Source organism: Arachis stenosperma, chromosome 3 (genome assembly GCF_014773155.1).
Source record: "Arachis stenosperma cultivar V10309 chromosome 3, arast.V10309.gnm1.PFL2, whole genome shotgun sequence".
NCBI lineage: Eukaryota > Viridiplantae > Streptophyta > Magnoliopsida > Fabales > Fabaceae > Arachis > Arachis stenosperma.
This window is the reverse complement of record NC_080379.1, coordinates 121958167-121982064: the sequence shown is the minus strand read 5'-3', so window position 1 is coordinate 121982064 and position 23898 is coordinate 121958167. Positions and strand designations below refer to the sequence as shown.

Below are 23898 nucleotides of genomic sequence, written 5' to 3'. Positions count from 1 at the left end.
TATTGTATTTGTATAAATTGATAAAAAAATTTAATAAATATTATAAATTTTAATATTTGACCTTCTAATTTCTTTTTTACATATTTTACCGGATATATATTCAAATTTTTATATAAAATAATCATAAAAAATCAAAGAGTTGATGATGCATTTTTTAAGAGGAAGGCTAATATTCAAGAAGGAAAACATATAACTTTTACAATATCAACACCTGTAGATAGTTCTTCTACTTTAATGAATCACGAAGAAAGTAAGATACAACCTTCAAAAGTTTAAAGAGTTGTATCTGATGAGTTTGACCTTTATTCTTTGGAACGATACTCTGAAAATGGCTTCAAATTTGGCAATATCACCCAAATCAGAGAGATGAGGTTAGACGGGTTTATCTTAAATGGGTCCATATCAAAAATATTTTGACAACTATCTTTTATCTGGCCCCCCAAAATTTCGTTTCAACCTCCGCCACTGTATAAAACTAACTTCAATTAATAAACTACAGTCTTATCTATATTTTATATCACTTAGCAAATGTCATAGTACCTATCAAATAAAAGAAAACCAATATTCCACGTGTTTCCTGTTGGGTATATGAAGATGGTAAGATGACAAAATCTTATATTTGTGTAGTGGTTTCAAGGCACGATTAGATCGCTTTCTTTAGAGAGATATTTGTCCCCACACTTAGTTATAGGGTTGATGACAATACTCTACCAGGATACAATGAAACCTAAGAATTTCTTAATTAGCAATAGTAAGAAATTCTCAACTCTCTTAAACAAAGAAAATCTCTTAATAGTAGTGTAAATTGTACGCTTAGTACTTCATATCTGAAATAGTGGATAAGGACTTATTTATACATATTGCACGTAGCAATTATGATTAGTTACATATACAAATGGTTGTGTCATTTCTATTGCCAATAGATACAATGTTTTGAACATATACAACTCTTAAAGAGTTGTATCCCTTTATCCAATAGACACAATGTTTTGAACATACACAATCCTTAAAAGGTTGTGTCCCTTCAACCAAATGGTACAAAACGGTTAGTAACCGTTTATTAATATTAATAATATTAATAATAATATTAATAATATTAATAATATTAATTAATCAAATTTGTAAATACCTTTTAATCCCCCACTATTTACAAAATTTAAATGTCAGACAAGTATATGCATAAAGAATGTGTCACTAAGATTAAACATTCTTTTAGTGTAAATTTTAAAGTTCTAACGAAGTAATAGGTGTCTAATCGATTAAACCTATACTCCATATGCTAGTACCAAAAATCACACACATTACTTATACCCTCCAAGTTTAAGAGTTTACAATTTTAAGCACTTATATGGCCTTGTGCTCATCCTGGTTTCATGAATATTTACGAGAATAAAACCTCTAAAACTCTCGATTAGAGCGGCACCACTCTTATATTCATAAAGGTGGAATCTTTTGATAGATAATATTATCATTCCATTAAGAGTTTAAACTCACCCTCCTAATTTATTGTAAATAGCACTAAATCCTATACCTTAGTGCTCCAATTGCTAAATAACTTGTTATTACCCATTAAACCTTGAAACTAGTGGTCTACTAGAATAAGGTTGGGTTCCCATCATTTAGCAATAATAGGTTTTAATCCCATTTTAGCAGTAGTTTCTTTGATTTTATCCCTTGACAAATCTTTAGTCAAAGGGTCTGCTAAATTTTCTTGAGATCTTACATAAGTGATGGTAATTACACCATCATCTATTAGTTGCCTCACAAATTCATGTCTCAAACTTATATGTCTAGACTTTCTTATTATATGCTCGAGACATGGTTGATTCACTATCACAGAAGATTGAAATGGCTGTCATCTGCTGTGGCCACAGCTTTATATCATATAACAAATTTCTTAACCATTCCGCTTCTTTACCTGCGGCTGATAAAGCTACAAACTCAGCCTCCATAGTAGAATGTGTAATACATGTTTGTTTCTTTGAGGCCCAACTTATTGCTCCACCACCTATGGTGAAAATCCATCCTGAAGTGGATTTGTTATCACTAAGATTTGTAATCTAACTTGCGTCGGAATAACCTTCTAAAACTGCGGGATAATCACTATAATGTAATCCCAAGTTTATGGTTTTCTTGAGATAACCAAGAACTCTTGTTATAGCTTTCCAATATTGATTGTTAGGCTTTCCTGTAAACCTTGATAATTTGCACACAGCAAATGCTATATCAGGTCTAGTACAATGCATTGCATACATTAAACTTCCTATAGCACTAGCATATTCTAATTGTGCTATAGATCTTCCCATGTTTCCTTCTAATTTAAGATTAGGATCATACGGCGTATTGGATTCTTTAATTGTGAGATGATCAAACTTTTTCAATACCTTTTTAATATAATGAGATTGACTTAAGGTAAAGCCAACTTCATTCTTATGTACCTTTATGCCTAATATTGTATCAACTTCATTCAAATCCTTCATCTTGAATTTAGAAGTTAGATACTCCTTCGTTATACGAATTCCTTCTAAATTTGTTCCGATGATTAACATATCATCAACATATAAACAAATAATTACTCCATAATCTTTAGTAAATTTTGAGTAAATACATTTATCTGCACTATTATGTGAGAAGCCATTTGATAACACCACTGAATCAAACTTCTCATGCCATTGTTTAGGCGCTTGTTTTAGCCCATACAAAGACTTAATTAATTTACAAACTTTCTTTTCATTTTCGGGTAGCACATAGCCTTCCGGTTGCTCCATATAAATTTCTTCATTAAGATCTCCATTTAGAAAAGCCGTTTTAACATCCATTTGATGTATAGGAAGCTTATGTATGGATGCTAATGCTATAAGAGCCCTAATAGAAGTCATTCTTGCCACAGGTGCGTAGGTATCAAAATAGTCTAGACCTTCTTGTTGTCTAAACCCCTTGGCCACTAACCTTGCTTTAAAGGTTTGTAATGAACCATCAGTATTATACTTTTTTCTAAATACCCACTTACATTCTATAGGCTTTGATCTTGGAGGCAAATCAACCAAGACCCAAGTATTGTTAGATAATATTGAGTCCATTTCATCATTTATTGCTTCTTTCCAAAAAGCAGAATCCCTTGAAGCCATAGCCTCTTTGAATGTTTGAGGATCACCCTCTATGTTCATAACAATAGGAATCTTGTTTGTTACAGAATTCCTAGTTCCTTCTACCAAAAAGATGATAGCCTGAGAAGAAATAAAATCTGGATCCAAGTCCTTTTCTTTTCTTACTCTCAAGCTCTTCCTTGGTTCAATAAACTCTTTGTCGCTTAGATGTTTATTATTTTGATTATTTATTTCTTGTGAAATATTAGTATCATTTTGGGATACTCTTAATTAGAAGTTGAATCATTGATAAATTTATTTTCAATAAATTCTACTTCTCTTGATTCAACAACTACATTAGACACTAAGTCTAATATTCTATATGCTTTAGAATTTTGAGCATATCCTATAAAAGTGCCTTTTATGGCTCTTGGCCCCAATTTGGTTCTCTTTTGATTAGGAACTCGATAAAAGGCTAAACACCCCCACACTTTAAGATAATTTAAATTAGGTTTCCTTCCTTTCCAAATTTCATAAGGAGAAACCTTTCTATGTCTTGATGGTATCCTATTATGGATATGACATGATGTCAATAATGCTTCACCCCACAAATTGTAAGGTAATTTTGCATTTAGTAACATTGAATTAACCATATCCACTAAGGTACGGTTCTTTCTTTCCGCCAAACCATTTTGTTGCGGAGTATATGGAGCGGAAGATTCATGCACAATACCATGTAATTCACAAAAGTGATCAAATTCATTAGAAAAATATTCTCCACCTCGATCACTATGAAGAACTTTTATTTTCTTATCATGCATATTTTCTACTTCCATTTTATATTTCTTAAACATTTCAAAAGCTTCATCTTTATTTCTAAGCAAATACACATAAGTAAATCTAGAACAATCATCAATGAAGGTTATAAAGTATATTTTTCCTCCTCTAGTAATATTGCCATTTAGCTCACAAATATCACTATGAATCAATTCTAATAAATGTGTATTTCTTTCAACCTTAGGAAAAGGTTTCTTAGTAATTTTAGATTGTATGCAAATATCACATTTCTTACTAAAATCCTTGTTACTAAGATCAATATAGTTATTCTTTTGCATATATTCAATTGATTTGTAATTTAAGTGTGCTAATCTACTATGCCATAAATCACAAGAATCAACAACATACAAGGAAACATTCACTTTATTAATACTAAGTTTAAACATGCCTTCAGTACAATATCCTTTTCCTATGAATACATCATTCTTAAGCAAGATCACTTTATCGGATTCCATAACAACTTTGAATCCTTTCTTGTGACAATGATAACACTCTCTTTGTCTCTTCTTATCTTGCTTTGAATCTTTAGAGAACTTTCTTTTCTTCTTATTGGTGTTGTTTTCACCAATATGATTCACTTTAGAACTTTGAGAAAGATACACAGCATCACGTTTTTGAGTTTTCTCCTCTATACGTATATGCCTTAGTAATTTCTCAATTGTGAAGTCCTCACCAAGATGTAAAAGTTTCTTCCTATAACCATTCCAAGATGAAGGCAATTTTGAAATAATTGCTCCAACTTGTAATGATTCAGGGATCACCACTTGTAGATCACGAAGTCTACTTACAAGGATTTGTAATTCATGAATTTGATCCATGACAGGCATAGTATCATTCATAATAAATTCAAAATATTTTATCATAATAAACTTATCTGTTCCTTGTCGTTCGGTATTGTACTTTTCTTCCAAAGATTTCAAATCTCTGATGGTGATTGAATTGACATGTAGAGATCGTAGAGTCGGTCGGATAAAGTATTGAGAATATGACCTCGACATGCAAAAGTATCTTCATCACGTTTCTTTTTCAATTGAACAATCTTTTCTTTCTCTTCCGGTGTGAAATTTTCAGCGGCATCGGCAATTGGTGTAGTCTTTGGGTCAATCACATATGCAAGATTGAGAACTGAAAGAAGAAACATCATCTTGTCTTTCCAACGGTTGAAGTTCGTTCCATCAAAGCGATCTAATTTGACAAACTCTTGATTCATGACCTTGAACGTAGTGTTTTGATCTTGTGCCATCTTCAAGAAATATCTCTCTAAAATTGTTGGGTATATGAAGATGGTAAGATGACAAAATCTTATATTTGTGTAGTGGTTTCAAGGCACGATTAGATCGCTTTCTTTAGAGAGATATTTGTCCCCACACTTAGTTGCTATAGGGTTGATGACAACACTCTCCCAGGATACAATGAAACCTAAGAATTTCTTAATTAGTAATAGTAAGAAATTCTCAACTCTCTTGAACAAAGAAAATCTCTTAATAGTAGTGTAAATTGTATGCTTAGTACTTCATATCTGAAATAGTGGATAAGGACTTATTTATACATATTGCACGTAACAATTATGATTAGTTACGTATACAAATGGTTGTGTCATTTCTATTGCCAATAGATACAATGTTTTGAACATATACAACTCTTAAAGAGTTGTGTCCCTTTATCCAATAGACACAATGTTTTGAACATACACAATCCTTAAAAAGTTGTGTCCCTTCAACCAAATGGTACAAAACGGTTAATAACCGTTTATTAATATTAATAATATTAATAATATTAATTAATCAAATTTGTAAATACCCTTCATTTCCTTCTCCTTCTCCTTCTTCCAACACATTTGAGCAAGTGTGAAAAAAAATTTACTTTCCTCACTCTAGCATTGCCTTACTTTTATTTCTTTTTTTCTTGTATATTTGGCGTGGAAAATACTGGTAGGAAAATGTTAGGAGGACAATAACTTTGTTGAATAATATGAACAACCACCAATCAAATAAAAATATACTATACTTTTAAATTAATCTTCTAAATTTTAATATTAAAATAACAATCTATACACTAATAAAATAAACATATGATATATTTATTATTTACATTGTTTAATATTTTGATTATTCAGATATACTTTTCCATACCGATAACATACTAACATCGAACAAATTTGCTGTCACGACTCACGAGTCTATTTTAGATCTCATTGGTTTCTGTACGTACTTATGACAAATTATACCAACGCAGAAGTTCGTCAAAAGTAAATACCAAACACACACAGAAAAAGAGAAAGAAACAAAACACAGCTATGGATACCATAAAGCGCAGAACGGTGGAAGTCAACGGCATAAAGATGCACGTGGCGGAGAAAGGAGAAGGCCCGGTGGTTCTTTTCCTGCACGGCTTCCCGGAGCTGTGGTACTCGTGGCGCCACCAGATACTTGGCCTCAGCTCCCTGGGCTACCGCACCATAGCCCCAGACCTGCGGGGCTATGGCGACACGGAAGCACCGGGGTCGGTGACGAGCTACACGTGCTTCCACCTGGTGGGTGATGTGGTAGCTCTGATTGATTCTCTTGGCGTAGAGAAAGTGTTTGTGGTCGGACATGATTGGGGGGCCATCATCGGTTGGTACCTCTGCTTGTTCCGACCAGACAGAGTTAAGGCTTATGTTTGCCTCAGTGTCCCTTTCCGACCGTTTCTTGGAAGAGACCCAAAAATCAAGACGGTTGACGCTTTCCGAGCCGCATGTGGAGATGATTTTTACATATGCAGGTTCCAGGTAATATACATGAGGAGATGATTTTATTAATTTTAAATCTAAAGTAGAAGAGTAAATTGCATTGTTTATCACTGATATTTTTAATATTCTTTCTAACTTCTAAATTATTGCAAGTTTGCATATATATTTGGAAAACATCTAGAAATCAATTTTTTTAACCTACAATTATTTTTTTTTTAATTTTTACTTCTCTCTACAATAACAAGTACAACTCAGATCCTTTAATTTTTTTTATTTTTATTTTATTCGTCGGTTATTTGTTTAAAGAAAATGTAGAGCACATGTTCACTTAAATATTTGATAATTATTAAGAGAACTTAACAAAAAAAAAAGTAAAGAAGATAATAGGAATAGTAAGGGGCCTCGTTAGATTATTATAAGAAGGTTTAATTATTTTATTATTTTTTATAATTTTATTAAATTATATATTTTTTTAAATTAATTTATTATTATTTTTAATTTTATAATTAAATTTTTTATATTAAAAATATTAAAATTAACTGAATATTTTTTTTAAAAAAATTATGTGAATAATTTTTTAATTACAAATATTTTTAATTTATAAAAAAATATACAATAAATTGTAATATTTTTTATATTATAAAAAATTTAATTAAAAAATTAAAAAATAAATATAAAAATTTAATTAAAAATTTAATAAAATTATATAAAATTCAATAAAATAATTAAACCGTATAACAATTAACTAGACGTGAATGGATTGAAGTCTCTACTAAAAAGTAAATCAAACTACCCCACCAACGTAAATTAGGTAGCGTTTGTTTTCGGAGACAGGACACAGAGACATGGACAGTACATATTTAAAATGTGTTTGGAAGTAGAGACATGGACACGGAACACATTGTCTCTGAGACAGTTTTTTACATTTTTGTGTTCATTCTCTTACGAAGGACAATGATGGACACGGGATTCGGAAGAGTGGACACGGACTTCTTATAAATTTTGTTTCCCTTTTTATCCATAGATATTTTTTATTATTCCACTATTATCCCTTTTTATTTTTTCTATAATTAGTCTTGAAACTTTTGAAAGATAAATATTATTAAAAGTAAAATTGATCTTTAAAATGCTAAAAATAATTTATAAGTTGTAATTGATTTTATATAATTTAAAGAAAAATCAGTTTTTAGATAAAAAAAATTAGTTTTCTAAATAAAAATAGATTTTGATATGTAAAAACTATTTTTTTTCATGTAAAAACGGATTTTTTTTAAAACTGATTTTTTATTTAAAATTAATTTGGCTTATTAACCTAAATAAAATTTTTTATTAATCAAACTCAGATCTATTTTTTTATGAATCTTAACCAGATGTATTCCTACATATTAATAATAAATTTAAAAATAAAATAAATATATTTATAATTTTTATTTTAATATAAATACAATTATATATTTTTTTATTAAAATTTTTGGTCTTTTCAAACATTTTTTCAAGTTTCGTATTCTCTATTAAATTAGTTTATACTTGATGTAGAAAATTTTGAATTATATGGTTATTTTAGTCATTTCATATAATATTTTAGTCTTGTCCATATGTATCCAAACATAATACTGGACATTACATTAGTGTCTTGTACATCGTATCCAAACACAATACACAGACAATAATTTTTAGTGTCTCCATCTTATTGTCTCTGTCTCAATGTCATATTCTGTCCTGTCTCTGGAAACAAACGCAGCCTTATGGAACATCCAGATTTTTTTATGATTTATATATTTATTTTGCCTCCTCAATTTGTCAGAAGAGCGGTGCCGCTTGTTTTAAAATACTGCTGCATGTGCATTTTTTTTATATTCATATTACCAATAAATATTTTTATTCAAACATAAATTTATTATGAACAAAAATATAAATGGTTTATAAATGTTATGTAGTTTTACATATGTTTTTGTACTACATATTCTTTTTTATAACATTGAATATACTTTTATAAATCATAAATATTCGTTTCTCCTTATAATAAATGTTTGTTATCTTATATAAATACATCAAAATGAATATAAGATAACCAATAATTTCTCATTTTTTATTATCCTAAATTCCTAATAATTTCTCATTACCTGATAACCTAACATAATTAATGATATAATCATATCTAGATCTGGGAGAAGCTAATAATTTTAATTTCATTGAGCCACTTTTATATGCGTATAAATACTTCTAGTAAAAGACAATAAAGAAAAAAGAATTATCTTTAACTATTCATTTTAATAGTCATTTACTAAATGTTGATATATTTTTATTGAAAAAATTTTCTATATTTGACAATTATCAAAAACCGTTCTTAAGTATTTTTAAGATCAATCATTATATAGAAATTATAAGTTTAATTGTTGTTACGATGGGTAACCGGAAATTAGTGGATTGGACTTATTAGGTTGGCCCAATCGCTCAAAGGAGGGGCCATTTGACCGGGTTAGCGTCTGGAAGCCTCCGTCCGACTTGTTTGCGTGTGAGTGAATAGGGAGTGGTACCTGCAAAGACACTCCGATGCCTAAGTCAGCAAGGGTCTAAGCAAGTTTTTAGAGTATGAAAACTTAGAGGTACCTGAGGGGTGTCAGTGTATTTATAGTGGTGAACTTATAACCACCGTTGGAGTGGTTCCACCATTAAGGAGGATAACCGTCCCTTTATCTTAGGAAAGTTAAGATATGACTCCTGGAAGTGGGTTGAGAGATTTTAGGAGCAGTTACTTATTTGAATAAGTGTTATCTGCACGCTAACCTTCGTTCCCGACTTCCTTGTGGTGGAATCTGTGTCGAACCCGACCTCTTGCGAGGAGGTCGGTTGCAGGGAAAGACCAATCTTGTAGATTGGGCCTTTTTTTTTTATCTTATTTAGATCTGGACCTTGGTATTGAGTCAGGGTATGAACAGTGCCCCTACTTGAGTCCAAACTCGTTTTGTGAGTTGGGCTCGAGTATACAACTCGGGATCTTAGCCGACTTGGTGAGGAACCGACGTGATTCTTCAAGAACCGACGTGATTTAAGTTTTTCAACCGTCGCGTCTAATCAAACGTCGCGTCTCTTCAGAGGTTTTAGCATTTACACACGGGGAGCAGTTACATTGATAACAGTGCATCTCTTAAATGGTTGCGTCGTTTTATTGTTATGCCCCTAACGTGTTTATAAATACTTTCCATCTCTTTCCTTGTTTCGTTTCTGAAAAATTTCTCACTTGCACCCTCTATTCGAAAGAAGAAACTCCTTTCATTTCGAGGTCAGTTCCTTTCTTTTCTCCTCTTTTTACAAAACGCTTTTACTTGCATGTTTTTGTTTGGAGGAGCGTTGACTGTAGGCCTAGTGATTCTGTTTGTTTGAGAAACTTGCCTTAGGCCCTTTAGAGACCCTGTTTTCTATTCTTTTTCTTTTTTCTTTGTACGATTCGTCACCCTTTTTAAAAAAAAGATGTCTTTCCTAGAGTCTCTTTCATTTTGGGTCGATGGCACCGTTTTTGGGGAGAGCCCCCTGATAGATACCGACTATCTTACTGACCTACGTACTCATCATAGAATCTGTGCTTTTGATGAGGATGAGCCGAAGTATGAACTGATTGTCCCGGGTCCAGAAGACCGGGTTTGTTTTGGGAGAGCTTCTGATGCAGACCCCCATTTTTTTCTTTATGTATGAAAGCTTTTTTACCCATTTGGGTATTTTTCTTCCTTTTTCCGACTTTGAGATAGTTGTTTTATCTCATTGCCGTGTCGCCCCTACTCAACTTCACCCCAACTCTTGGGGTTTCCTGAAAATTTATCAATTTATTAGCCATGCATTAGATTTTTTGACTTCTTTGAAGGTTTTCTTTTTTCTTTTTTACATGACCAAACCCTTTAGTGGGCAAAATAATAAATAGCAGTGGGTGTCTTTCCGGGACATCTAAGGCCGGAGGGTTTTTACTCTTTTTGATGAATCCTTCCATGATTTCAAAAATTTCTTTTTTAAAGTTCAAGTCGTAGAGGGTCACCGCCCCTTTTTCCTGGACCAGAATTCTTCTCGTTTTCTCCTATACTGGTTAGAGGCCTCTCCCGTAGAAAAATATAATCTGGATGATTTGAATGAGGTAGAAGCGGCTATTGTGGGGTTCTTCCAAGAAGTATGGGGGAGAGCCCCTTATCTTGGTACAAAAAGGTTCCTCCAGGGGTCTCCGACCTTTGTACAGACTCAATTAGGTAGCTTTATTGTTGTTTTTATATTGTTTTCCGATCTGATTGATTTTCGAGCTGTTTTCTCTGACTTGTAGGCTGATTCTTCTATTACCTAATGGTTTTTGCAGAAATGGCGAAGAATAATTCCAGCTCCTCCTATCAAAGAGTTCAGGATGCCAAGTCGAGGTTCCGTGCCAAAGTGAGTGCCGCCAGGGCTGCTGGCATTCTTCCTCCTCCTCCTCCTCCTCCTCCTCCTCCTCCTCCTCACAACTTAGGGACCCCCTCCCGCCCTATTGTTATATCTTCCTCTGCTTCTTCTCTTCCGTCTCCTTCGCACCGATCTTCCCCTGAGCTAGATTAGAAGAAGCGCAAGACTTTATAGTCTGGCTCTTCTTTTGAGGGTGAGGCTAAGTTTAATGGGACTCAGTTCCTTCGAAATCATATCTATCCTCATACTCGTATAAGTATGGATGATGCTTTCATTCGAAACCACCTTAATGTTCTGGTTTAGGGGAGTGTCCGGGCGGCTGGAGTATGTACAAAACTTCTGGATATTTTTGAAAAGACTCCCCTCAGCTCTTTGGGTTCTTCCCTAAAGGTTGAGGAGTTAAAGTGGAGAATTTTCTTATATCAAGAAGATGAGAAGAGGCTGAAGGAGGAGGTCGCTGAGTTGAAGGAGGAGAGGGATCGCCTCCAGGAGAGGGAGAAGAGGTTGCTAGGCCAGTGTGCCATGTCGGAGGGCCTAAAGAAGAAGGCGGAGCAGAGTTACATGAGGCTATTTAGGGAGAATCTAGACCTAAAGAAGGAGTTGGCGGGATGTCGGGAGGCCTTCCAGGATCTAGAGGACTCTATAGCTAAAGGTGCCGAGGAGGCGTGGAGGATCTTCATGGAACAGGTCGGACTTATCGCTCCTGACCTGGATCTTTCTCCATTAGACCCCAACAAGATCGTGGTTGATGCGGCCATCGTCTATCCTCCCCGACGTGAGACGGACTCCGACCTGAAGACTCGGGGGCAAAAAATAATAGAATCCCCTCCCCGATCAGAAGATGTTTCGAGTTCTTCAGGATCTCATTCCCAGGGTCCTGATCAACCTGCTCTGTCCTCCCCTGGCGCTGCTCCGACTTCTCTCCCTGGTCTTGATGGTGCTTCGATTAATCTTCCTAGTTCTGATGGTGCTCCGATTACTCTCCCTGGTTTTAGTGGTGATGGCCCTTCTCCCGGTGGTAATGACCTTCCTTCTTCTAACTGATTATGGCTATATAGGGCCCAGCCTGTGGGTCCTCTATTTTTTAAAAAAATTTTATATTTGTTTTATGGTGGTGGTTGTTGACATTTCTTGGCCCTTTGCGGCCGTAAACGAAAATTAAAAATACCCTTTTTTGGATAAGGGTTTTAGGCTATCTGTGTTGCGTGCATGCTTTCTGTTTAGGTTTTGAAAAACTTTTTTGATCTTTTTGCTTTTTAAAAACCTTTTGTCTTGGCTGGCTGTCCTTTGTCTAAGTTACTTTGAATTTTCTCAAAGACTTGGGATAGCCTCTGCCTTTGGTTTTTTGATGGATTTTCTTATCTCTTTTTGGTATTCCTTGTACTCGATTTTTTTTTATTGAGTTTCCATAACTTAGTATATTTTTGCGATGCATTTCATTTCTTCTCGGTTTTTATGATTTATAATTCGAATATTTTCCGAGTTCTTTCATGATCTACTTTTATAACCTCTTTACATCGACTTGTACTTCGTCGTTTTATCCTGACGACCATCTGGGTCGGTTCATGGGATATTTACGTTTTGTCGAGCTTAAGTCGGCGTGTTTCGTAGAAAAAGTGAGAATAACGTAAAAAGGAATTTTATAAAGAGATATTGGAAGAAAGATCTTTATTTATTTGCAAGGGTACTTTTTTTTGCTACTAAGGGTTTTGACAATTCCTTGCTCCTTAGTCCCCACCTTGATGCCTCGTTAAAAACTCCTTCTAGGAAAACCCTTTCTTTCGAGAGAAAACTGTGGAGTCGGGAAAAGAGTACATCAGGGGGTGGAGTTCGCTTTTAACTATAGTACCTTTTCATATTACAAGCATGCCACGACCTAGGTAGCTCGGTGCCGTTCAAGTCGGTCACCTTATAGTAGCATTTTCCTAAGACCTCTCTAATTTTGTATGGTCCTTTCCAATTGGCAGCAAGCTTTCCATCCTCGGATTTGTTGACTTCAATGTCGTTTCTGATTAGAACCAAGTCGTCTGGGATGAAACTTCTCCGAATGACCTTTTTGTTGTATCTATTTGTCATCCTTTGTTTCAACGCTGCTTCTCTTATCTGGGCTCGTTCTCGGACTTCAGGGAGTAACTCAAGTTCTTCTTTGTGCCCCTGTATATTTCTGACCTCGTCGTAGAAGCTCACCCTTGGACTTTGCTTGCTGATTTCAACTGGTATCATGGCTTTTATGCCATAAGCAAGTCGAAAGGGTATTTTCCCTGTGGCAGACTGAGGTGTAGTCCGATGAGCCCAAAGTACTTGTGGGAGCTCCTCAGCCCAGGCTCCCTTTGCATCTTGCAACCTTTTCTTTAATCTTGCTAGTATGACTTTATTAGCTGCCTCGGCTTGCCCATTTGCATGTGGATGTTCTACTGAGGTGAATTGATGCTTGATTTTCATGCTGGCTACTAGGCTTCTAAAGGTTGAGTCGGTGAACTGAGTGCTATTGTCAGTGGTGATGGAGTGAGGTACTCCATACCTTGTGATAATATTTTTGTAGAGAAACTTCCGACTTCTTTGAGCGGTGATGGTGGCCAATGGTTCTGCTTCTATCCACTTCGTGAAGTAGTCTACCCCCACTATTAGGTATTTTACTTGTCCAGGCGCTTGGGAAAATGGTCCTAGCAAATCCAATCCCCATTTTGCAAAAGGTTATGGAGAAGTTATACTAATGAGCTCCTCGGGGGGAGCAACGTGGAAGTTTGCATGCATTTGGCATGGCTAGCACTTCTTCATGAATTTTGTCGCATCCTTTTGTAAGGTAAGCCAGTAAAACTCTGCTCGGATAACCTTCCTTACTAGCGATCTGGCTCCAAGATGGTTTCCGCAGATACCATTGTGGACCTCTTCTAAGACTTCAGTTGACCTTGAGGTCGGGACGCACTTTAATAATGGTGTTGATATTCTCCTTTTGTAGAGAATATTTTTTTTTTTACCAAAATGTAGTTTTGTGCTTCCCTCCGGATCTTTTTAGCCTCTTTTTCCTCTTTGGGCAGGATGTCAAATTTTAGGTATTCAACGAAGGGTTCATCTATCCGAGGCCTAATCCGGAGATTTCAAGGACATCTTGCTTGACCTCTGTTTTAACTACATAGGGTTCTTGTAGAGTTTGTTGGATCAAGCTTCTATTGTTCCCCCTGGTTTGGTACTTGCTGACTTGGAGAGGACATCTGCTCTACTGTTGAGGTCCCGAGTTATATGTTTGATCTCGGATTCTGCGAAGCACCCGAGATACTCCAGCGTTTTGTCTAAGTACCTCTTTATATTGGGGTCTTTAACTTGATACTCCCCATTTATTTGGGAGGTCACCAGTTGGGAGTCGCTGAATATCACTACTTTTGTCGCACCGACTTCTTCTGCCAGCTTTAGTCATGCAATCAAGGCTTCATACTCTGCCTGATTGTTGGAAGTTGGGAATTCAAATTTAAGGGAGACTTCTACTTGGGTTCCCCCTTTGTTGACCAGTATTATGCCTGCGCCGCTTTCCATTTTGTTTGAGGATCCATCTACATATAGTTCCCATGTAGTGGATTTTTCCTTTTAGTCTCCTGCATACTCTGCTACAAAGTCGGTGAGGCATTGGGCTTTTATTGCCGTCCGAGTTTCATACTTTAAGTCGAACTCGGATAGCTCTATCGCCCACTGAACCATTCTACCCGCAATATCCGTCTTCTGGAGGATTGCATCATGGGTTGGTTCGTTCGAACTTTTATTATGTGAGCTTGAAAGTAAGGTCGTAGTCTCCGTGAGGCTACTACTAAGGAGTATGCAAACTTCTCTATCTTTTGATACCTTAGTTTGGGGCCTTGTAGAACTTTGCTGGTGAAGTATACAGGATGTTGCCTGACCTCGTCTTCCCGTATTAGAGTTGATGCTACAGCTTTGTCTGCTACGGACAAATACAGGACGAGTTCTTCTCCGACTATAGGTCGGGTCAGAATTAGAGGTTGGCTTAAAAATCTTTTGAACTCCTGGAATGCTTCTTCGCACTCATGAGTCCATTCGAACTTGCATCCTTTTCTTAGTAGAGAGAAGAGTGGAAGGGATCTTAGTGCTGATCCTGCCAAGAACCTGGAGATGGCGGCAAGTCGGCCATTCAACTGTTGGACCTCTCTTAGGCAAGTCGGGCTTTTCATTTCTAGGATTGCTTTGCACTTGTCGGGATTTGCTTCAATCCCCCTTTGTATCAGCATAAATTCCAGAAATTTTCCAGCCTCTTTCGCGAAGGTGCACTTTGCAGGATTCAACCTCATCCCATGCAACCTTATGGTGTTGAAGACTTGCGAGAGGTCTGTCAAGAGGTCAGTCTCCTCCTTGGTTTTTACTACCATGTCGTCGGTGTAGACTTCCATTAGATTCCCAAGATAAGGAGCAAACACCTTATTCATTAGCCTTTGGTATGTGGCTCCAGCATTTTTTAATCCAAAAGGCATGACCACATAGTAGTAGTTTGCTCTAGGCGTGATGAAAGATGTTTTTTCTTGATCCGGCTTGTACATCGGGATTTGGTTGTATCCCGAGTAGGCGGATAAACGACAAGTATTGGTACCCTGAGCTAGAGTCTACTAGGGTATCGATACTGGGAAGTGGGTATGGGTCTTTGGGGCACGCCTTGTTCAGGTCAGTGTAATCGATGCACATTCTCCACTTACCGTTTTGCTTCTTGACCAGCACTACATTTGCCAGCCGTGCCGGATACTTGACCTCTTTGATGAAGCCGGCTTCTAAGAGGGCTTGTACTTGCTCTTCCACCACTTGAGCTCGTTTTGGTCCGAGCTTCCACCTGCGCTGCTGTACAGGTCGCGATCCGGGGTATACTGAAAGCTTGTGGGACATGAGTTCGGGGTTTATCCCTGGCATGTCGGAAGCTTTCCAGGCAAAGAGGTCAAAATTATCTTGTAGGAGCTTTATCAGCCTCTGCTTTAGGTCTCCGTCTAGGCTGGCTCTTATGTTGGTGTTTTTTCCTTCCTCTTCTCCGACCTGCACTTCCTCAGTTTTCTCCCCGGTTGCGGCCGCAGCTCTTCTTTAGTTCTGACCCCGCCGAGTTCTATGGTGTGAACTTTCTTGCCCTTTCCTCTCAGGTTCAGGCTTTCATTGTAGCATTTCCTTGCCAATTTCTGGTCTCCTCAGACGGTTGCTATTCCCTCAGGTGTTGGGAATTTCATGCAAAGATGAGGGGTGGACACCACTGTTCCGAGTCGATTTAGGGTAGTCCTACCGATTAAGGCATTATATGCTGACCCTACGTCGACGACTATGAAGTCGATGCTCAGAGTTTTAGATTTTCCCCCTTTTTCAAAAGTCGTGTGGAGAGGTATAAATCCTAGTGGTTTTATTGGCGTGTCCTCTAATCCGTATAGGGTGTCGGGGTAAGCTCTCAACTCCTTTTCCTCCAACCCCAGCTTATCAAACGCTGGCTTGAAAAGGATGTCAGCTGAACTCCCTTGATTTACCAGGGTTCTGTGAAGATGGGCGTTGGCAAGGACCATGGTTATTACCACTGGGTTGTCATGTCCAGGGATGATCCCTTGCCCTTCTTCTTTAGTGAATGAGATGGTTGGGAGGTTGGGGACCTCGCTCCCGACCTGGTAGACTTCCTTCAAGTGTCTCTTGCGAGATGACTTTGTGAGTCCACCTCCCCCAAATCCTCCTGAGATCATATGTATATGTCTTTCTGGGGTCTGTGGTGGTAGATCTCTTCAGTCGCCGTCATCTCGCTTTCATTTTCCATGATTGTCCGACCTTTCCATGAGATATCTATCAAGCCGACCTTCCCTGTCCAACTTTTCTATCACATTTTTAAGGTCGTAACAGTCATTTGTTGAGTGACCATACATCTTATGGTACTCACAGTAGTCGCCGCGACTCCCCCCCCCCCCCATTTTTATTTTTGATGGGCCTTAGGGGTGGTAGCCTTTCAGTATGGCAAATTTTCTTGTACACATCGACTAGGAAAACTCTTAGAGGAGTATAAGAGTGATATCTCCTCGGCCTTTCAGGGCCAACCTCCTCTTTTTTTTCTTGGGGTCTCTTTCTTTCTCTTTTAGCGAGTGAGGGTGCCTAGGTCGCCAGTTCGGCTCTCGCAGTCTAGTTTTTTCCTCCATGTTGATGTACTTTTCAACTCTTTCCTGTACATAACTCAAGGAGGTCAGGTGCCTTTTTGATATGGACTAGGAGAAGGAGCCCTCCCTGAGTCAATTTACTAGGCCCATTATTACTGCCTCTGTGGGCAGGTCTTGAATCTCCAAACACGCTTTGTTGAACCTTTCCATGTAGTCTCTTAAAGGTTCCCCGACCTCCTATTTCACACCCAGGAGGCTCGGTGCGTGTTTTACTTTATCCTTCTGGATGGAGAACCGGATCAGGAATTTCCGTGAGAGGTCGTTGAAGCTAGTGACCGACCTGGGTGGGAGACTATCAAACCACTTCATCGCTGTTTTTGTTAAGATAGTCGGGAAAGCTTTGCAGCGAGTAGCATCAGAAGCATCGGCCAGATACATCCGACTTTTGAAGTTGCTTAGATGATGCTTTGGATCCGTGGTCCCGTCATAGAGGTCCATGTCAGGACTTTTGAAGTTTCTTGGAACTTTTGCTCTCATTATGTCCTCACTAAACGGGTCTTCTACTCCCAAGGGTGAATCTACTCGGTCGTTAGGAGAGCTTCGACTTTTGAGGGAGGACTCCAGCCTTAAGAGTTTTTCTTCTAACTCTTTTCGTCGCTCTATCTCATTTCTCAAGTTCCTCTCTGCCTCTCGCTGTCACTCTAGCTCCTGCTCCAGCTGCTCCAGACGCTAGTGACGAATCCAAAAAATTTTGATAGTGGGGGCAAAAATATATATATATATATATATATATATAATTTTTATAATAAAAATATTATGCATATATAAAAATTAGTTATTAAATTATTTATTAATTATTATGTATTCGTATATAAATATATGTATTGTTTAATTTATTTTTAATGTGTATTACACAGATAGTTATTTTCGATGTAAATATAACATGATTAGTTTTTATAATATCCAATTTTACAAATTAAAATACTAAAATAATCATTTATAAATAGGATAAAGTATATTTTTTATCCTTAAAGTTTGAAAAGTTTCAAAAATATCCCTAAGTTTTATTTTGTTTCAATTTTGTCCCAAAAGTTTTCGATTTGAATCAAATATACCCCAAATTTTTTAAAAAATTTAAGATTGATTCAACAACAATTTCATAAGAACAACTCCTCAACACAAGCAAATCAAGCATAATTTTCATGCATTATTATTATATTGGTCTTAAATTTTTTGAAAATTTAGCCTCCGAGGGTATATTTGATGCAAATCGAAAGCTTTTAGGACAAAATTGAAACAAAATAAAATTTAGGGATATTTTTAAAACTTTTGCCAAATTTTGGGATAAAAAATATACTTTACCCTTATAAATATCTGTCTTTTTATATAGGATAATGCTACATATTCATATTTTTTGTTAACCAGGTCCAATTAAATTTGTCTAAAATAACAAAAATCAGTAATGACTAATATTATTTTAAGTTTTATTGTTTAACTTGGTTAGACTTAGTTCATAAAAAGACTTGGATGTATAGTATTTCTTTTACATATATATAACTAAATACTTATTTAAAAATTTACTTCTTATACAATTAGAAGTCAATTCTTATTGAGATTTATAGTTGAAAAGGTTCTTTCAATTAATGTAGTTGTTACAGGAAAAAAATTAAAACTAATATAAAAAAGATAAATAACACTTTTTCAAGTTAATTTCTAAGAAAAAACACAAATTTTATTTAAATTGAGAATTGATCATTCTAATGACATCTAATATAAAATTTTTAAATTGACTATGAAGTACCAAAAGTTGAATAAAAAATTATTGTTGGGTCAAATTTAATAATTTAGTGGGGACAAATAAATATTATTATCATATACTACTCAAAAAAATTTTTAAATCGTAGTGGGGGCGATTGCCCCACACTCATGTACATACATCCATCCCTGCTAGACGCCCTTGGTGGCCGTAGAACAATCCCATGAAGTCGGCCGCATGGGGCTGTCCTTCTTTTCCTGATTCGCACCCTTCAGAAGAGTTTACCTTTGGGTCTTTTAACCTAGAGGTACCTTCTCTGTGCTTGTGGCTCATCTCTTGGTGAGGGGCTACGTTTGCATCGTTGTTCCCAGTGTCCAGATTCTCTTGTTCAGAATCGGGCGTCGCGTGGCCATCTTCAAGTGAATTGTCCGCCATTACTGGTTGATGTCTTGGGTCCCCAGCAACGGCGCCAATGTTACGATGGGTAACCAGAGATTAGTGGGCTGGACTTATTAGGTTGGCCCAATCGCTCAAAGGAGGGGCCCTTTGACCGGGTTAGCATCTAGAAGCCTTCGTCAGACTTGTTTGCATGTGAGTGAATAGGGGCTGGTACCTGCAAAGACACTCCGATGCCTAAGTCAGCAAGGGTATAAGCAAGTTTTTAGAGTATGGGAACTTAGAGGTACCTGAGGGGTGTCAGTATATTTATAGTGGTGAACCCATAACCATCGTTGGAGTGGTTCCACCTCTTAAGGAGGATAACTGTCCCTTTATCTTAGGAAAGTTAAGATATGACTCCTGTAAGTGTGTTGAGAGATTTTAGGGGCAGTTACTTATTTGAATAAGTGTTATCTGCCAGCTAACTCTTGTTCCCGACTTTCTTGTGGTGGAACCTGTGTCGAACCCGACCTCTTGCGAGGAGGTCGGTTGCAGGAGAAGACCAATCTTGTGGATTGGGCCTTTTTTTTATCTTATTTAGATCTAGACCTTGATATTGAGTCAGGATATGAACAACTGTCAATAATTATCTAAATCTCAATAAAAATATTGTAAAAAAATTGATATGAGGTAACTATTAAAAATATTTGCAATATTTTATTTTATAATTATTAATCATAAAAAATATCGACAAACTCCTTATTTTATAATTATTATAAAATAAAAAATATTTTATTTTATAATTATTAACTTGTGACTTATTTTATTCCTCCGTTTTACCAATAAGTTTTCATTAATGTAACATTACTATTTGTTTTCAGTCATTCTCTATTAGTATTACTCTAATCAATCATAGAGATTAGAGGGAATAAATGGATAAAATAATTTAAAATAATTATCCAAATTAGTTTATGAGATTTTAAAAATTAATCTCTCAAATTTTAAAATATATAAATTGATCTTTAAAGTTTAATTTATTACTCAATAATAAAAAATACTAACATAGTATTAACTCGTGGTCGTTAAATATTTTTGTGTTACAAGTTATACAAATCAATCTCAATAATGAGATAGACGAATTAATTTCGGAAAGAGAACAATAAACAAATCAATCTTTAAAATGAGTTAGACATATCAGTTTCTCAATCACCACAAGCTTCATCTTCTTAGAGACACTCTTCTTTGCCACAACAGTCATTGTTGCCGCCGCCACCTCCTCCCTATCCCCAACCTCCTTTCTATACTCCTCCATTTCCTTGCTTCTCTTTTTCACTATCGCCTCCGTCCTCTCCTATATTGCCTCCTCTTACTCCCTTCTTCTACCACGACCATCTTATTCCCCTCTCCACCCTATATTTTTCTACAGGATAATTTTACAAATGAGTTATGTTACGTGTACACTAAAATCAGTCATCAAAATTAACTATCAGTATAAAATATATGCTAAATATAAATACACATTAAAAATAAATTAAACTATATATGTATTTATACACAAATACATTGATGACTGATTTTAATAGTTGATTTTGGTGTACAAATAATATTTTTATTTGCAAATTTATTTTAAATATTTGTGGCTTTAACATTTTTTAATTCAAATAAAAGTTTAAAAATAGAAATTTATTTGAAGATAAGTGGTAATTATTAGATAAGTTTATTTATATGTATTATATAAATGTAAAAATAAGTTTTAATACATATAATCAATTGCGTATTTTTATATCAGTAAAAATAATTAATTCTTATATTTACTACTTAAAAAAATTATTTAAACACATAAATTTAATTAGACGATAATATATATCAAAATTAAACTCATTATTTGATGGGAAAAATATTCTACAAAAAAATAACTTTTTCTTTCCTTCTATTTTGTTGAATATTGACCTTACAGGAACCAGAGAAGATGGAATCTGAGTTTGCTCGAGTTGACACAGCTTATCTGTTCAAGAACATACTTACAACCCGCTTAACTGAAGCCCCAATATTTCCAAAGGGAGAATACGGAAATGGTTTTAATCCAAATCCTCAAGAGACATTACCCTCTTGGCTCTCAGAACAAGATATTGCTTATTATGTCTCTAAATTTGAGAACACAGGCTTCACTGGAGCTATAAACTACTATAGAAATCTCAACATGTAAGTGTGTTCATCTCCTCTTTATTCTAGTATAATAGTTTAAGATCAGAACTTCTATAAAAGCAAAAGAATTAGTCATGTATTTATGTTAAATAACAAATTCAATTTTGTTGCAGAAACTGGGAACTAACAGCACCATGGACCGGGGTAGGAATCAGCAATGTGCCAGTGAAGTTCATCATAGGTAGTGTGGATTTGGTGTACAATTTCCCAGGGGTGAAAGAGTATATTCACAACGGTGGTTTCAAGAAAGACGTGCCTAATTTAGAGGAAGTGGTTGTGCAAAACGGAGTGGCTCACTTCAATAATCAAGAAGCAGCAGAGGATGTGAACAACCACATTTACCAGTTTATTAACAAGTTCTAGTCTTGAACCATTCATCTGGTTCATACTTGATGTTTAGACTTTAGATACATTTTCTGATGCTTTCTTGAATAAGTTGTGATTGCCAGTTACGTTTGCATTGGCAACCTCTTTGCTTTTAGCTTCATCTGAACTCTTTTCTTTTTATTTCCTTTTTTTTTTTAATTTCTTGTTGTTGTACTCTTGTTTGACGAGCCAACGCCATAATGGACGCTTTTTAATTTTCATATTGCACCGTTGGTGGAGTAGGCCACACATATGGGATGCATGTGAGCTTTACCGGGGTGTAGTGTCAGGCCAACTGAAATCAGACGGTGCGACAGGAGAAGAAAAAACGGACAGTCCGATTTGCAGCTTCCCACCAATTAATATTAGCCAAATTATAACTCAGAGACGTATAGGGGAGATGGAGGAGATGGTACTGAAAACTGGATTTATGAGAAGGTAAGCTTTTATTTAATTTAATAGCTGCACTCAGTGATCGATATTACATTACATCATTATACGAATATGAATGCATGCAGCAAGTGATCATGGAAGCAGAAGCGAGAGAAGCGTTGTGGCGTGAGGAGTTGATAGAAGAGATAGAAGAGAAGGTTGGAGGGTTGAAAGAGCTTGAAGAAGCAGGCAAGAAGGAGGAACTAGTCCAGTGATGAAACAAGCAAATTAAAAAACAAGCAACTCGGATCCTTCGAATTTTCTTTTTTAATAAAAAAATGCTAATCGGACAGTACGACCTCGAACCAACTCGGACCGTCCAATTGGTTTCTTATTAAAGAAATTGGACGGTCCGATTTTTTTCTGCCATTGTTCAAAAATTTATGTCCCACACTTATGTCTAACACTATTGTATTCCATAACCAAATACAACTCACACACCGATGGCATATCGAAAAAAAAAAAAGAGCTGGCATATCGAAAAAAAAAAAAGAGCCCATAATAGAAACATGTTTTCATCAACTTGTCTTCAACTATGGACCTGATGATAGTTGGTATTTTCAAAGTATCATCTAGGTTTATGTTATAGTTAGTCGTTGATATTATAAAAACTTAATAGGAACATAAGTAAAGTTTTATATTTATAAGAACTAAATAGATATTTTAAATGCTTTAATTTCATACTATTAATAAAGGGGTAAGATAATTACTTTTATTCACATTTCCTTGAGCTCATTAAGGGTTAATTTTGAGGATTAACTTCGTTATTTCACTATAAGTTTCTCCTATAAATAAAGAGGCAAGAAGCCTATCATAGAAACTAACTTGAGTTAGTCATATAGCTAACTCACTAGTCCAGTTTAAAAAACTCAGTAACTAAAAAAAACTGGATCTCAATTTCACATATTAATCTGACTTATCGAATTAAAAAACATCATAAAAAATAAAATTAAAAAAACACCTAGAATAGAACAACTACTTTTAGTTGACACTAATTCATTATCAATTAAATTTTTATTATTATTATATGAATAAAGAAAATGCATAATTCGTCAGGTTCAAATGACTGAAATTAATATATTTTAGAGGTAATGACTAAATCAGTACCCGAAATATTCAAACGCTAATATTTTGGTATCTCACTATTGTTATTGACAAAATGGTGTTTAAAAGATTTTAAAATCTTCCCCTTCCTGAATGCGTTCTCCCCCCTCCCTAACCCTAATCCTTCCCTCCCCCTCTCTAACCCTAATTCCCCATCTCCAACGCACTTCCCCCCTCCTCAGTCCAAAATTTCCTTTTCTGAACCCTAATCCCCTTCCCTTGCCTCTTTGAATTCTAATCCCATTTCCAACACAGTGTCTCACACTCTCAACTCACTCTCCCCCAAAATAGCAGTAGAGCTCAACCTTCTCAGTTTTACAGAGCCAGTGTCATCGACACCGCACTGCTGTCATCTCGTCGCCGGGTCTTCTGCGTCCGCCAATGTCTCCTTCGTAGCATTGCGTTGTCTGCACGCCTTCACCGCTGTCGCCTTCACTACTTGTATCTGCTTGCTGCTAGCCCCCAGTCGTTGCATGCCTCCTC

General features: G+C 35.9%; 1 protein-coding gene across 1 annotated transcript; it reads left to right on the top strand.

Annotated features, from left to right (window-relative positions):
• The first annotated feature begins 6079 nt into the window (after positions 1 to 6079).
• Positions 6080 to 21994, top strand: LOC130968196 (uncharacterized). The gene is made up of 3 exons (XM_057893350.1): positions 6080 to 6693; positions 21266 to 21510; positions 21627 to 21994. The coding sequence occupies exons 1-3, from the start codon at positions 6220 to 6222 to the stop codon at positions 21874 to 21876; spliced, it is 969 nt and encodes a 322-aa protein (XP_057749333.1). The 5' UTR covers positions 6080 to 6219; the 3' UTR covers positions 21877 to 21994.
• Positions 21995 to 23898: the final 1904 nt, after the last annotated feature.

What these genes read in the sequence shown, in the direction of transcription:
- LOC130968196 (XM_057893350.1), top strand. Translation starts at nt 6,220, where the DNA reads ATGGATACCATAAAGCGCAGAACGGTGGAAGTCAACGGCATAAAGATG. An exon ending in TTTACATATGCAGGTTCCAG is followed by an intron (nt 6,694 to 21,265) that starts GTAATATACATG and finishes TTGACCTTACAG; the next exon opens with GAACCAGAGAAGATGGAATC. An exon ending in TACTATAGAAATCTCAACAT is followed by an intron (nt 21,511 to 21,626) that starts GTAAGTGTGTTC and finishes ATTTTGTTGCAG; the next exon opens with AAACTGGGAACTAACAGCAC.